Consider the following 15,894-nt stretch of genomic DNA (forward strand, 5'->3'; position numbering starts at 1 on the left):
CCTCCCCCTATATAGTGTTCTTAGCCTCTGGCTTCCTCATCGAAGACAAATGGATTGGGCTGTACCCAAGAATCGGCGGCACTCAGCAGTCGAGGAGGCTCCGAGGCTGGAGCCAGAAGCAAGAGCCATACCCTGCTGTACCCTGTGAGGGCAGGGCCCTTGCTGCTGCTCTGCGGTGGGGATTACAACACTCCTGAGCCCGGTTTTTACCGGGAGCCCAAATGCTTCATGAGACATGGTTAGGTGCTTGCTGAATGAATATTAAATGCGATAAAATTATTTACAAAACAAGATCCTAGATTCTTGGCTTATTTCCTGTAATTAAAATAATTACAACATTATGCTAAAGCCAGGCCTAATATCATCTTAAATTCTACTTAAAAGCAGACCTGTGCTGACCCCATGATCCCCTGTATCCACTGTCTTCACGGGAAGCTGTATGGTACAGTTGTTAGGATCTTAGGCTTGGGATGAGACTGACCTCCAGGATTTGATTCTTAGCCTCTTGTCTGCAAATGGGGACAGTAATAGCACTATAGGGTCAGAGTCTCTGGGTGCACAAATGGTTAAGATTAAGTGCTCTACAACTAACCCAAAGGCTGTTGGGTCCAACCCTTTCAGAGGTGCCTTGGAAGAAAGGCCTGGCGATCTGCTTCTGAAAGGTCACAGCCATAAAAAGCCTGTAGGACACAGTTCTACTCTCACGCACATGGGGCCACCGTGAGTCAGAATCAACTTGATGGCAATTTTTTTTTTTTTGTTTGTAGGGTTGGGGAGAGAATTAAATAAGCTAATTCGCAGGCATTTTATAAATAGCTAGCTATAATGATTACTAGATGGGTCACAAGAATGAAGGCCTGGGCCACTATCTTCAAGGAACTTGCAGTCTAGGGGGAGGCAGAGGAAGGGCAATGCAGACAAACACACAAACAATTACTTGCATTGTAAGCAAACCATTCACACCACAGGGGCCTCCATGACCTGCTCCAGCCCTTCCAGACGTGTCCTGATTGGTGATGCCTACTCCGTGCTGGTTATTCAATATTTTGAATACCACCGCTGGGGCAGTCCCATACAAACTATGAGGCTCCTGTAGAGTGGCGAAGGGATGACTCCTCAAAGGAAAATCGGGCAGCTGTTGGAAAGAGGGAAGAGGGACTTGAAGCTGGAGAGGCAAGTAATACAATATCTGTTATAGAAACCAGTGAAAGCTTTTAAAGTCCCCTCTGGTTGCAATAGAGAGGCTTGGAGGGAACAGGGATAGGAGACTATTCCTTTTGACCTGAATGAGGGGTTGGCGGTGCAGGTGGAAACAAACAGATCTGAGTGTTGTTTATTCTTGGCTGCCAACCAACGGGTTTTTAGAGTATAAGTCAAGGAACATGGCAATTAGCTATATATGGTGGGGTAAGGGGGCACCTAGGGGTGACGTATAGGTTTCTGCTTTGAGAAATGGTGAGTGAGAAAGGAAGGTATCATCCAACTAGGTTGGTCTGGGAAGGTTTCACAGAGGCAAGGACTTGAACATAGGCAGCCTCATCAGCTACATTTTTTTTTTTTTTTTTGTCATTGTAAATATATCTGTCACACAACTTTTGCCAATTCAACTCTTTATAAGTATACAGCTTATTGACAGTGATTACAATAATGGGCTGTACAACCCTACCCCATGGTGTCTTTTTAATGGATTTCTTATTTGCTCTTCTTACAGAAGTGTTTGCAAAAAGAAAGAAGACTTCCCTTTGGTTTGCTGTCTCTCTACTGGTGGTGTCGATCTTGATACTGACCATAGGCCTTGCCGCAACGACCAGAACTGAGAATGTGACTGTGGGAGGCTATTACCCAGGAATCATTGTGAGTATGGCTGAGGAGGTTCTGGATCCGTGAGATGTGCTGTGAGGTGCTGGGTAGGAAGGACCGGGGCAATACAGATTCCTGTATGGTTGGATGATGCATTCAATTCCATCTCCACAGAATTGGAAGTCTAAGGCAAGGTATCAAAACTTCTATTTGAATTTGTGGTAGGCAGAATAATGTCCTCCATACTGCTGGATGTTTATGTCCTAATCCTTAAAACCTATGAATATATTACTTATATGGCAAAGGGGAATTAAGGTGGCAGATAGGATTAAGGTTGCTAATCCGCTGACCTTAAAGTAGGGAGATTATCCTGGATTCTTTGAGTAGACCTAAGGTGATCACACACACAAAAAAAAAAAAAAAAAAGGAAAAGGAAAAAAACCAAACTCATTGCCATTGAGTTGATTCTGACTCTTAGCGACTCTATAGGACAGAGGAGATCTGCCCCGTAGGGCTTCCAAGGCTGTAATCTTTATGGAAGCGGACTGCCACATCTTTCTCTAAAGTGAAAGAGGGAGGCAGAAAAGAAGGTTCAAGTGATGTGAAAAGATGTTGAAGATGAGGGAAAGGGGCCATGGACCGAGGAATGTGGACAGCCTCTAAAAGCTGGAAAAAGCAAGGAAACAGATTCTTCTTGGAGCCTCCGTAATGAACACAGCCTTGCCAATACCTTGATTTTAGCCCAGTGAGACCCAAGCCAGCCTTCTGAACTCCAAAACTGTAAGATTATAAGTTTGTGAGGTTTTAAGCCACTAATATGGTAGCAATTTGTTACAACAGCTATGGAAAATGATTCTAGTATTAGTTTTACTTTGTTTCTAAAATAAAAAGAAACATTTTAGCAGTGCTCTTAAGCTCCGGGGCTTTGAATGGTGGACGTGTGTTACGGTGTATGTGGAGTGATCAGTAAGGTGGATTTATGCGTTGAATTATTCTTGCCCTAGCCAAGTTAATCCTTGGAACATGGGCAAGCAGTTTAAAAAGATCCCTGCCAAGAAACCAAGGATTGAAGATTATGTTAACGTGCAATCACATGAGAATGACAAGATCATGACAGAGCTGACATTGTTCGCCTTTTGGAAAGTAAGAATGGGGAAATCAATGACTGTTTAATCCGATCTGGCAAGAAGCTGACCCCCAAATTCAAAATAATCAGGAAGACTTTCTGAACTATGAATTTACATCCAGTGTTATTAGCAAAAGGTCCCAGGGTGGCGCAAATGGTTTGCACTCAGCTACTAATTGCAAAGTTGGTGGTTGAAACCCCCATAGCGGTTCTCAGAAGAAAGGCCTGGTGGCCTGCTTCTGTAAAGATTACGGCCACGAACCCCCGTGGAGCAGTTCTGCTCTGTAATACATGGGGTCACCGGGAGTCAGAACTAGCTCGACGGCAGTGGGTTTGGTTTGATTTTGGTTTGTTTGTTAGCAATGAAATTTGCCCCAAATGTCTACTTTGTGCACAGTGGACCTCTGTTGAAATACCTTTGTGTCAGCTATGATGTTCTTTAAGAGGGACTTAAACTTTGAGTTGCTGTATCATTAAGTCTTAAACTTAGATTTTTTTTTTTAAAATGAAACTGATTTTATCATGTTATCTGAGTTAACTATTATCAAGATTAATAATAACAGTGATAACGTTTTTAGCAAGAATGAAATGATTTTTGGCACTATTTAAAAATATTTTACAAATACTTGTTTCATCTTTATATTAGCCTTTATTTTTATATTTTGGATATACTTCATAAATGCACACTGTTGTTGGGTACTGTCCAGTGGATTCCGACCCCGTGTGATAGAGTAGAATTGCCACTTAGGGTTTCCTAGGCTGTAAACTTTATGGAAGCAAATCACCAAGTCTTTTCTCTTGCGGAGCCGCTAGCATTTTCGAACTGTCAACCTTTTGGTTAGCACCTGAGTGCTTAACTGTTATGCCACCAGGGCTCCTTAAATGTACATTACCTAACCAAAAAAACCGAACCAAACCTGTTGCCATCGAGTCGATTCCCACTCACAGCAACCCAATGGGACAGAGTAGAGCTTCCCTATAGGATTTCCAAGGCTGTAAATCTTTATAGAAGCAGACTGCCACATTTTTCTCCTGCAGAGTGGCTGGTGGGTTTAAACCACCAACCTTCCAGTTAGAGCTGAAAGCTTAGTCACTGTGCTACCAAGGCTCCTTGTGTGCTACCTACCTGTATATGATTTATGAATAAATATGTATAACTAGTGTCTGTGGTGAAAAAGTTCTAGTGATAAAATTGCATGAAGTTGATGAAGCTTTAGAGACACCTTATATAAGGAAGCTTTCCTGTCATAGTTCCTGGAAGAGGAAGGGAGAAGATTGGAACTGCAGAGGAATTGGGGCTTCCCCTAGTGGTTGTGAGGCCACATCATCCTAGATAGCTTTCAAAATATCAAGATTAACATTGAGTAGTGGCGCAGAGGTTAAGAGCTATAGTGAACTATGGCTGCTAACCAAAAGATTGGCAGTTCAAATCCACCAGTCGCTTCTTGGAAACTCCATGAGGCAGTTCTACTCTGTTCTATAGGGTTGCTATGAGTCGGAATCAATGGCACCATTTTTTTTTTTTTAATTGAGTAGTAGTTTTGTTTGTTTTTTAAGCTTCGGGTATTTAAGATTTCCTACCTCAAAATTGAAAAAAACACGAATGGGTGTTGTCAGAGGTATGCTCTGTAAGGAACACATTTCCTGGACAGTAAATTAAAACTATACTGGCAGAATGATATTAGCTTTAGCCCAGACAGTTTTGAATGTAAACTATAAACAGGACAAATGAAGTTAACTTAAAGAGCATGTGGTTAAAAGCCCCTTCTGTGGAGACCCTGTGTCCAACTTAGAGGCTTGAAGGGATGAGTTAGTCTCAGGAAGAAATTGGGGCTGTAATGTGAATGGGAACACCTCAATATTTTGGAAAAAAAAATTTTTTTTTAAACCTACAACTTGAAACTTAGTGAAGCTTTATAGATACATTTTAATACCTGTATGCTGGAGTTGGAATTTTAATATTTTGAACTGTGGAGTTGAATTGTGATATTTTTAGGCTCCAGAGAAAGAAAACAGTCATCTTTTCTTTTTCCTTGGGAATTCTTAAATTATTAGAGAAAATTACATGTGCATAGGTATAATCATCAGAGACATAAAGACATAACTATAGATATAAATATGTGTAATTTTTAGCACAGTCATCTCGACAACACCTCTTTGGAAACTCCGAAATGGTACCATGTCAGTTTCTCAGCATGCCTGCCCCCTCCGGCAGGGTGCCCAGGTCTGACCCACAAGCCATTCATTCCTAAATTTGACTAACAATTGCTTATTTACCAGCTGTGTGAGTGTGACTCAAACTCCAGATTTTGTGGCTCTAAACTCAAGAGGTTTCAGTTTAGCAGCTGTATATTGTCTGGGAGTCAGAATAGACTCTATGGTAACAGGTTATAATCCAGGAAAGGCATTTCACCCACTCCTCAGAACCAGCATTTTCAGTGGGGCATTGCTGAAACTCTGTGTTCTTAGCACTGAGGGGAGTGAATTTAAACATTTCTCCCACCAGCTGGGAGTAACAGAATAATGCACATCTGTGCAAGCTGGAAGGAGCCCTGGTGGCACAGTGGTTAAAGCACTTGGCTGTGAACCTAAAGGTCAGTTGTTTGGACCCACCAGTTGCCCCATGAGAGAAAGATGTGGCAGTCTGCTTCCATAAAGATTTACGGCCTTGGAAACCCTATGGGGGCAATTCTACTCGGTCCTATTGGGTTAATATGAGTCAGAATCAACTCCACGATAATGGGGTTGGTTTTGGTTTGGTGGCAGCTGGAACACTAAGGTGGAGGAAGTCTAGCGCCCAGGCCTCTGATTCCCGTCTGAAAAGAGGGGAACGCTCACATGCACATTTTCTGCAGTGTTCCAGCGATCATTTTCTCCTTGGTGAAGTCAAGGGCTGGGGCTTACACATGGAACAAGAGAATTCTTCCAAAGAGTCCTTTCTTTATCTTCTTCCTTTATTGTTATAAATATATATATAACCAAACATTTGCCAACTCATCGTTTTTCAGGTGTGCAATTTAATGATGTCAATTATATTAATCAAGTTGTGCAACCATCAGCCACAGTCAAATTTTCCATCGCCATAAACAGAAACTCACTGCTTCCTAAGCAAAGACTCCCTCTTTCCCCCTGCCTCCCGCCCCTGGTGACCACTGACAGACATTGCTCTCTGTACATTGCCTCTGCTTGTTATCTCAAGTGAGTGAGGTCCTACAGCGTCTGTGCTTTCGGGACTGACTTATTTCACTCAGCATCACGTTTCCAAGGCTCATCCATGTTGCAGCACGTGTCAGGACTCCATTTCTCAAAAAAAAGCCCTCTCATTTGGCTCTGTCCTTTCAGCCCAGAAGAGCCCTGCCTCCTGTTAAATCTTTTCCTGGCCCCACCTGGCTCCCACGCCCACATCTGACTGCTCGCTCTGTAGAGCCCTCTGCCAGGGCCTCTTTCTACCTTTCCTCACCTTCACCGAGATTTCCTGCCCTGTTTACTCACCTGAATTCAAAGTGACAGTTATGTGCATCTCTAATCAGGTGTTAGTGGGTGTTACTGTGTAACTCTTCTTTGGAAATACATTTGTGTTTTAGTTTCTTAGTATCTCACCTAAAGGAATAATCCTGCAATGGTGAGACTTCAGATAGGTCCGGTAGGAGACAATTTAGGTGGGTTACTCACCTCACAACCAGATGTGTAGAAGGTGGGTTACCATGAAGATGGAGGATGGAATCCCTGGGTAGTGCAAACAGTTAATGTGCTTGACTACTAACTGGAGGTTTGAGTCTACCAGTGGTACCTTGGAAGAAAGGCCTGGCAACCTATTTCCAAAAAAAAAAAAAATCAACCATTGAAAACGCTGTGGAATGCAGTTCTACTCTGATACACTTGGAGTCTGCCAAGAGAATGCACAAATATTTTTTGGAAGAAGTACAGCCAGAATGCTCCTTAGAATGGTGAGATTCATCTCACATAGTTTGGACGTGTTATCAGGAGGGATCAGTCCCTGGAAAAGGACATCGTGCTTGGTAAAGTAGAGGGCCAGTGAAAAAAGGAAGACCCTCAATTAGATGGATTGACACAGTGGCCAAAACAACCGGCTCAAGCGTCACGACGATTGTGAGCATGGCACAGGACCAGGCAGTGTTTCATTCTGTTGTGCATAGGGATGGTATGAGTTGAAATGGACTCAACGCCACCTAACAACAACAACAACAACAATGGAGGAGGAGGAACCCTGGTGGCATAACGGTTAAGCACTCAGCTGCCAACCGAAAGGTCAGTGGTTTGAATCCACCAGCTGCTCTGTAGGAGAAAAGACCTGGAAATTTGCTCCCAGAAAGACTACAGTGTAGGAAACCCTATGGGGCAGTTCTACTTTGTCCTGTAGGGTCACTATGAGTTGGAATTGACTCGACAGCAACAGATTTGTTTTTTTATAGTATGGGGTAGCACATTACTCTTTCTATAATCCAGAGTTAAACTGATGTATACGTTAAAACTATGTGAACTGAGGAACAACGTGTTATGTTTCAGCAGCTTCTTTGAGACTATATCCATTCCCCTAACTTTGAGTGAACACAGAAGCCCACCCAAATGTGAATGAACCCATCTGCCAGTTAGTGGTTGAACCTTCAAAAGGTGGGAATGGTTGGCCTTAGCCGATTTGATTAAATGTTTTATGAAGGGTCACAGTCTCATGTGTGATATCTACTGTTAAATGTCAGTATTAAGATGCCAGGTGCGCTAACCTGGAGTGTTTTCTCCTTTCTTGTTTTTCCCTTTTCCTTAGCTGGGCTTCGGATCTTTCTTAGGAATTATTGGCATCAACCTGGTGGAGAACAGAAGGCAAATGGTAAGAAAATCCATTGTCTCTTCCAAATGTGGGGTGGGTGGGGAGTGTTAGCTCCTTGGTAGAGAATGTTATAGCTACAGTGGGTGTCCTACAAAAGGCCCACCCCATTCTAGCTACTTTTAGGACCACTGCTTACAGATCCCGAGGCCATGCACTGCACAGCCCTAGACTCTAGGGCTTAGCAGGTACCATTCACACCTTCATCTAAGTGAGCATGACCCCTAGGATTGTGTAGGGTACACCCTTACAACCTCACATGGTGGCCCCATTAGATGAGGTTGAGGAACGGGAAGAAAAGACCAGGGAATGGGGAAGGTTGGTGGTGGGTGGGGAGGGGCAACAAATTAAATTGTGGTATATAAAGTTCAGGCAAAAAAAGAAAAAAATGTGACTTAGCCCATCTCCTTTTTGGATCAGTATCCCTAGAGTCTCCTCTTACATTTGGGTTAAGTTAATATTTAGGCTCTCCCAAGAAACAGAAAGGGCCACATAAACCAGAGACTACATCAGCCTGAGACCAGAAGAGCTAGATGGTGCCTGGCTATAACCAATGACTGCCCTGATAGGGAACACAACAGAGAACCCCTGAGGGAGCAGAAGAGCAGTGGGATGCAGACCCCAAATTCTCGTAAAAAGACCAGACTTAATGTGCTGACTGAGACTAGAAGGACCCCGGTGGTCATGGCTCCCGGACCTTCTGTTGGCCCAGGACAGGAACCGTTCCCAAAGCCAACTCTTCAGACAGGGATTGGACTGGACAATGGGTTGGAGAGGGATGTTTGTGAGGAGTGAGCTTCTTGGATCAGGTGGACACTTGAGACTATGTTGGCATCTCCTGTCTGGAGGGGAGATGAGAGGGTGGAGGGGGTTAGAAGCTGGCGAAATGGACACAAAAAGAGAGTGGAGGAAGGGGGCGGGCTATCTCATTAGGGGGAGAGCAACTGGGAGTATTCAGCAAGGTATATTTAAGTTTTTGTGTGAGAGACTGACTTGATTTGTAAACTTTCAGTTAAAGCACAATAAAAATTAAAAAAAAAAAATATTTAGGCTCTCCCAGTCTGAGGAGTGGATAGATAAAAATGGAAAAATAGGGGGAACCCATAGTTCACAAAATCTTTACAGAATGGAAATCTAAACCCGATACCCATCATTATTAGACAATCGATGAAGATTTATGGCAGGTAAGAATGGTTATATTTGTCAGTTGAAAAAAGCTGGTGTTTTTTAATTATTTCATTTTAGAATCTGTTTTCATTTTGTACTAGGTAAAACTTTACAGAGCAAATTAATTTCTCATTCATCAATTTATATACAAATTGTTTTGTGACACTGGTTGCAATCCCCGCGCTGTGTCAACACTCTCCCCTTCCACACCCCAGCTCCCCATTTCCGCCGTCTGTTTTGTCTGTCCCTTCCTGCCTTCTCGTCACTGTTTTTGGGCAGGTGCTATCTTCGGTCTCGTGTACATGACCGAGCTAAGAAGCATGTTCCTCACGTGTGTTATCGTTTTATAGACCTGTCTAATCTTTGGCTGAAGGGTGAATGTCGGGGGTGGGTTCAGTTCTGAGTTAAAAAGGTATCCAGGGGCTGTAGTTTCGGGGGTTCTTCCAGTCTCTGTCAGATCAGTAAGTCTGGTCTTTTTTTGTGTGTGTGTGAATTTGAATTGTATCGTGTGTTTTTCTCCGGCTCTGTCCAGGACCCTGTCTTGTGATCCCTGTCAGGGCAGTTGGTGGTGGTGGCTGGCACCCTCTCATTCTTCTGGGCTTAGGCTGGGGGAGGCCGTGGTACTTGGGGTCTGTTAGTCCTTTGGATTAATACTTCCCTTGTGGCTTTGGTTTTCTTCCTTCTCCTTTGCTCCGGACAGGACAGAATCGGTTGATATATCTTAGAAGCTGCTTGCTAGAATCTGTTTTTTAATGTACTTTTCAGAGAATATATGTGTAAGAGTGAATAATTGACTGTTGCCGATGCACTGTGGTAGCCAGCGCTTAGAAAGGATGTGGTTGGGTCACAGTGACCGTTCGTATCTCATCTCCAAATTATTACATCAAGTCCTGCTGGTGTTTCCAGCTCCTCCCTGCGCTGGCTTGTCATTTTATCATCACATTTGCAGTAGCCTTGCCCCTGGCTTTTTCACCAGTGTGTGAAGAGCTTGCAGTGGACGAATTCCGGACAGTGATAGGACCGGATTGCCCCTGTGTGTTTCCCCACATTCCTGTGCTGGAGAGGGCAGGTCATGGTGACTTAGCTGGGTGTTCATTCTCCCAGCCCAGCACAGGATGGAGAAGCCTGCGGCTGCTTTTTAAGTCAGCTGCACAGAGAAAACTGCCCCTCAGGTGGATGGCGCCTGATTGAACGAGGGTGGAGGGCTGGGGATGGGAGGATGATGGCTGTAGAGAGAGACTTGGATTCTGGCTAAATGAAATGTTTTGCAGTAAATATTGGGAGGCTTGATGCATTATCAGGCAAACTGCCAGTCCCCTACTGGTGGTTAGATAAAAGAGACGGACCTATAAGCCGCTGATGTCTTTTCCTCCTTGAATCTCGTTCCTAGTGCCCGGCTGCCTGGCTTTGTGTATTTCCTCTGTGCCTCCTTTACATCGTCCTCCGTCCCCCTCCCTGAGTCCTATCTATTCTCCCAGTTTGCCTTGCTTATGGCTGGGAGAGCTGGCCTCCTCGGGGCCCTCCCATCCCCTAATCAATTTCTTGCATCAGTTGTGTAGCTGAGGAGGTGAGTGGGGCTGAAATTTAATCCTGACGGGGCTCCATCAAGCCAGAGGAAGAGGAGCCTTTTTATAATTTCTCTGCCTGAGGGGGCTCCGTTTTTGGTAATTAGAACCAAAAACCAGTTGTTGGCAAGTCAGTTGTGGCTCATGGATACCCCACGTGTGTCAGAGTAGAAATGTGCACCACAGGATTTTATATGGCTGGTTTTTCAGAAGTTGGTGGCCCAGTCTTTCTTCCAAGGTGCCTCTGAGTAGACTCGAGCCTCCAACCTTTTGGTTAGCAGCCCATTGGCATTAAACGTTTGCGCCATCCACAGACTCCAGAAATTCTTACGAAGGCTCCTTACATGCCCTGCTCACTTGAATGATATTTAAGAATCTATAGTGAAGAAAAATATTTGATCTCATGTTTAAACGCATAAAATTTTAACTACCCCATGAAGAGATAACTAAGTAATTTAAGGTTATACTAAAGTGTGAGGGATTGAAATAGTTTCCTTCAGAAAAAGCTGGTTTTGGTGAGAGGGGCTCCCCGCCGCGTGAGGGTGTTTTACCATTTAATCCCAACTACATCTCCTGCGCCGTCTCTTCCCACACCCATGTTCCTCGACCACCCTATTTCTCAGTTCCATCTGGCAGAGCAAGTTGTCTTGCTTGGCATCTTTGCACACCATTATGGATTGAATTGTGCTTCCCGAAATCCTAATCCCTGTACCTGTGAAGTTCCTGGGTGAGACTGAAAGGTTGAAGGTGTGAGTCTACTCAGAGGCACCTTGGAAGAAAGGCCTAGTGATCTGCTTTGGAAAAATCAGCCACTAACAATCCTGTGGGGCACAGTTCTGCTTTGACACACATGGGGTCGCTGTGAGTCGGAATCGACTCAAAGGTAAGTAGTTTCTTCTACTAGTAACTGCAAACGTGGCCCTCTTTGGAAATAGAGCTTTTCTTTTTTTAGGTTAATGAGGTCATACCGGAGTAGGATGGGTCCTAAAACTAACACTTTCTGAGTGGTGTCTTATAGAAAGAGCAGAAGACACACACACACACACACACACACACACACACACACAAACGAGGCCATGTGAGGATCCATCCACAAGCCAAGGAATGCCTGGGGCTGCCAACAAGGAGGAACCCTCCCCCTAGAGCCATTGCCCTGCTTTACTTCTACTCTTTAAAGCCACCCATTTGTGGAATTTTTGTTAGATGCATACATGTTCTCTTCGGCCAGGAATGGTCCATCCTCTTTCTCATTTTAGCAAATTCCTAGAAGGCCCAGCTCGAACGTCGTCACCTCTTTTAGGAAGTCTACCTTAATTGTAAGGCTCAGAGATCATGCCTCCTTTGTACTCCCATGACACTTGCCCATATGTCAGCTAAAGCATTTGTTGCGTCACATCGATGTGCCACCTGCACCAGCCTGGGGCTTCCTGAGGACTGGGATCCTGGCTTATTCATCTCAGCACCCCCAGTGTGAGAACAGTCCATGTTTGTTGGATGAACAGAGGCTGGCACCTGGTGACTGGTATACTTTTACAGCTCTCTGGGGTGCACTGGAGCCCTGGTGGTGCAGTGGTTAAGAACTTGGCGGCTAACCAAAAGGTCAAGGGTTTGAATCTACCTGCCGCTCCTTGGAAACCCTATGGGGCAGTTCTACTCTGTCCTATAGGGTTGTTATGAGTCGGAATTGACTCGAAAGTAACGGGTTTTTGGTTTGGGGTGCACCGGCTCCGTGTACCTGGGATTGCTGGTGCACCTTCTGGAGGAGTGGAGATGTAACCCTGCCCCAAAAGACAATTCTTGGCACCTTTTGGCCTACAGACTGAGTGTCCCCTGATGTCCTTTCTCCCATGATTTCCCCCAAAGAAGCAGAAACTGGGATGTGAAACTGGGTGTGTGGGTGTGTGCTGGGCTGGAATGCAGCGTAGCAGACTTAAAGGAGGTTTGGACTTAATCTGCTCCTTAGGGGTCTGTTTCTCTGGCTTTGATAAAAGAAATGTAGGCACTAGATAGAGGATAAGAATCCAGAAGTAACAGCAGATAGCAGGGTAGCATGGGGTCCAGCTCTCAAGCAAGCATCTCTGGACCCCAGGAGATGTAGGATCCCATCAGGTCCCTCAGACTAGAGGGGTCCTCTGACTGGGGTTGTTTGTGAAGCCTATACAGTCTCATTTCTGCTTTCTCAGGGAAACATTCTTCCAGGCTAACTTTATATGATAAACACGTGTTTTATTACGTAACATTTAATACGTACAGTAACTGAAACCTGGGCCCACCACTTAGTAGCTTTGTGACCTTGGGAAACTTAACCACTTTGAACCAATTCTGTTTCTTCATTTGCAGGGTTCTTTGGATGATTTGAGTTAATGCATATAAGATTAGCTAGCACAGCGCTGGGCCCATGACAGGTATTTAGAAAATGGTCCAAGCCAAAACCAAACCCGTTGCCATCAAGTTGATTCTGACTCATAGCAACCCTATAGGATAGAGAGAACTGCCCCATAGCATTCCCAAGGAGTGGCTGGTGGATTCAAACTGCTGACCTTTTGGCTAGCAACCATAGCTCTTAACCGCTGTGCCACCAGGGCTCCATTAGAAAATAGTAGCCATTGTTAACGTACTGTATTTAAGTATATGGGTTAGTTAGAAAATTCAATTTGTTTCCAAAGCAGTTGATAGCAGGCTGTAAAAATGCTGGCTGAAGAAAGAGGGCTTTTGTTTCAAATACATCCAAATATACACGTATGCTTTCTTTTTTCTTGATTTCTTTTTATTTGAAATTTTTATTATGGAAAATTTTAAACATATACGAAACTAGGTAGAATGGTATAATGGGCCCCTATGTAGTCATCATCCCACTTCATCAGTTCTCAACTCATGGCCACTCTGGTTTCATCTCTCACTTGTCTCTTCGCTTCTCATATTATTTTGAAGCAAATCCCAGACGTTGTATCATTTCACCTGTAAATATCTCACTCTGCTCATTTGAAGGGATGAAATATCAAAAGCAAATCTAATCATTGGATGTTATTTCACCATTACCTCTGCCCAATATTATGTTAGTCTCCAGTGATAACCAAGGAATGCCTCAGATTGAGTTAGCGTTTGAAGTTTTTCTGTTGATGAAGGAGTTATTTCCTGCTCCTCACCCAAACAGACATGTGATCATTGATTTCACTAATAGCTCTGTAATTTAGCGTGGTCCCACAACATCAGAGATGGAGAAGTTAAGGGCCTAAAACATTTTTTGTGAACTGCTGCTTTTTTCTTTTCAAAGGATATCTTGTCCAGGCTAGCTGATGTTGAAGGACACATGTATATATATGTACACACACGCATACACACACAGAGTGGAATCCTTGTGGACCACAATTAAAAATTCACTGACCTAGAAGAACCAGTGGGACCAGTAAGAATTAATTTATAAATTAAAACACATTTTCTGCAGTGAATTAGGATATCCGGACTTTGCCTGCCTGGTCTAGAGAGAATCTGTGTTTTTCTGTTCCACTGAGTGTTGTTAAGAGAGGGGTCTTCGTTGTCTTTCTCCCCATCTCCTCTACTTAACTTGTTTTGCTTAGAGTCTTGACATCATAGACATTTCATCAGCCTTATTGGGGGATGTCTGGCCTTTCACCTTCTTATATAAAAGCTAACATGTCTTGCCATGCCCAGGTCTGAGTTGGTTGGGGGCCTGAAACATAGAAGAGGAGGACGCTAGGACTCAGGGAAAGGTAGAGATGGCCTCTTATTCTGAGAGCGTAAGACTGGAAGGATGAGCAGATCATCAGTAAGGAAAGCTGCCAACTTCCACAGTGAAATCACACTTAGGCATGAGGTGGTGCTGCAAGGAGGCTGTGCACGTGGGAGCTGGACCTCGCAGATTGACTGCAGTTTCCTCTGAAGGTCTCGCTAATTATTCATGTCCTGGAGGGGGTTCTTAGGCCAGCCCAACCTTGGAATGACACAACTTCAGCACAGGTTAGGGAATAACAGAAGGCACAGGAGCACAGAGGGGAACACACAGATATAGGTCATTACACTCACAAGGGATGGTCAGTTCATCCTCAGGATGGGGTCCTGGGTCTTCATGGCTGAGGCCTTCTTTCTCCTAAAGCCCAGTATGCTTTAAGAACTTTCGTACACTTTTATGTTCCTGTCGGAGGTCCGAAGGTAGACACGAGGAGTTCTTGCTGTGGGCAGCCCGAAGTCAACCCTCACTTGTCAGACACCACCTCTTCCCTGCCCGATGGATAGCACAGATGTGGTGTGTACATGGAGGGTGTGGATGGGGGTGTTTCTGTGAGACCAGTCACCCCTCGTCCCCAGCCTTCACAGGATGATCCAATCAGTTTGCAAGATGTAGACCCATAGAGCAGCATCAGGAGGTCATTTCCATCCCATTATTGGGAGCCCTGGTGGCACAGTGGTTAGGAGCTACAGCTGCTAATGAAAAGGTTAGCAGTTCGAATCCACCAGCTGCTCCTTGGAAACCTATGGGGCAGTTCTGGTCTGTCCTGTAGGGTCACTATAAGTCGGAATCGACTCGACAGTAGTGGGTTTGGTTCCGGCAGCAGGTTATTGTGTCCAACCTGCTGTCAAAGGTTGGATCCCCCTTACAGCATCTTCACCAGGTGGTCATCCAGCCTTTGTGAGCACCTCCCCTGATAGGTGTGGCAGGAGCATATTGAGGAGCAGTAACCCTGGTGGCGTAGTGGTTAAGTGCTACGGCTGCTAAGCAAAGGGTCGGCAGTTCAAATCCACCAGGAGCTCCTTGGAAACTCTATGGGGCAGTTCTACTCAGTCCTATAGGGTCACTATGAGTCGGAATCGATTCGATAGCGCTGGGTTTAGCTAACGTGTTTTTCTCTCATCCCTGTCATCTGCTTTTGTTTCACCCTTCCTCCATTCAAATTATTTAGGCCATGCCAACATCGCAGGGAAAGCTGAGATGGACAGAGAATGCCAGGCATCTTCCCTCATTGCCCACCCCCACGCTCTGGCTGAAGGGTGCTACCACACAAACACTCTAGAATTTCAAATGATTTTAGGGAGAATGTCAGAGGAGTCGGGTGGTGGTGGATAGAGGGTAAATGAAGTGACTTGGAACACCTCATCTTTCTCACCTTTTCTGCCATCAGGCAGACTGGGGATTTGTGACAGAAAATAGTTTAGTTATAGGAAAATAAATAAAGTTCCAGTTTTTAAACACCTGAGTTTTGATGCCTGGGAGAATTTGTACCTGCTGCTTAGGAAGCTCACTAAACAGCTCTGATTCTTTTAAATTGTCTTTATTCTGCTGGGTGGAGCCTGTCTTCTTACAGTTCTATCAATTGGCAACGTGTCAGGGCCCCAAACCAGGCCGAGTTGGATTGCCTGTCCCATTGCTTACGAGA

General features: G+C 44.6%; 1 protein-coding gene across 2 annotated transcripts in view; it reads left to right on the forward strand.

Moving 5' to 3' along the window:
• The window catches only part of TMEM255B (transmembrane protein 255B), a 123,879-nt gene that overhangs the window by 13,651 nt on the left and 94,334 nt on the right, over nt 1-15,894 (forward strand). For both annotated transcript variants that reach the window (XM_049856251.1, XM_049856252.1), the window contains exons 2-3: nt 1,712-1,854; nt 7,710-7,772. In XM_049856251.1, the coding sequence (XP_049712208.1) occupies nt 1,712-1,854; nt 7,710-7,772 (206 nt within the window). The remainder of the gene's footprint in view (nt 1-1,711; nt 1,855-7,709; nt 7,773-15,894) is intronic.

The sequence above is a fragment of the Elephas maximus genome, chromosome 17 (genome assembly GCF_024166365.1).
Source record: "Elephas maximus indicus isolate mEleMax1 chromosome 17, mEleMax1 primary haplotype, whole genome shotgun sequence".
NCBI lineage: Eukaryota > Metazoa > Chordata > Mammalia > Proboscidea > Elephantidae > Elephas > Elephas maximus.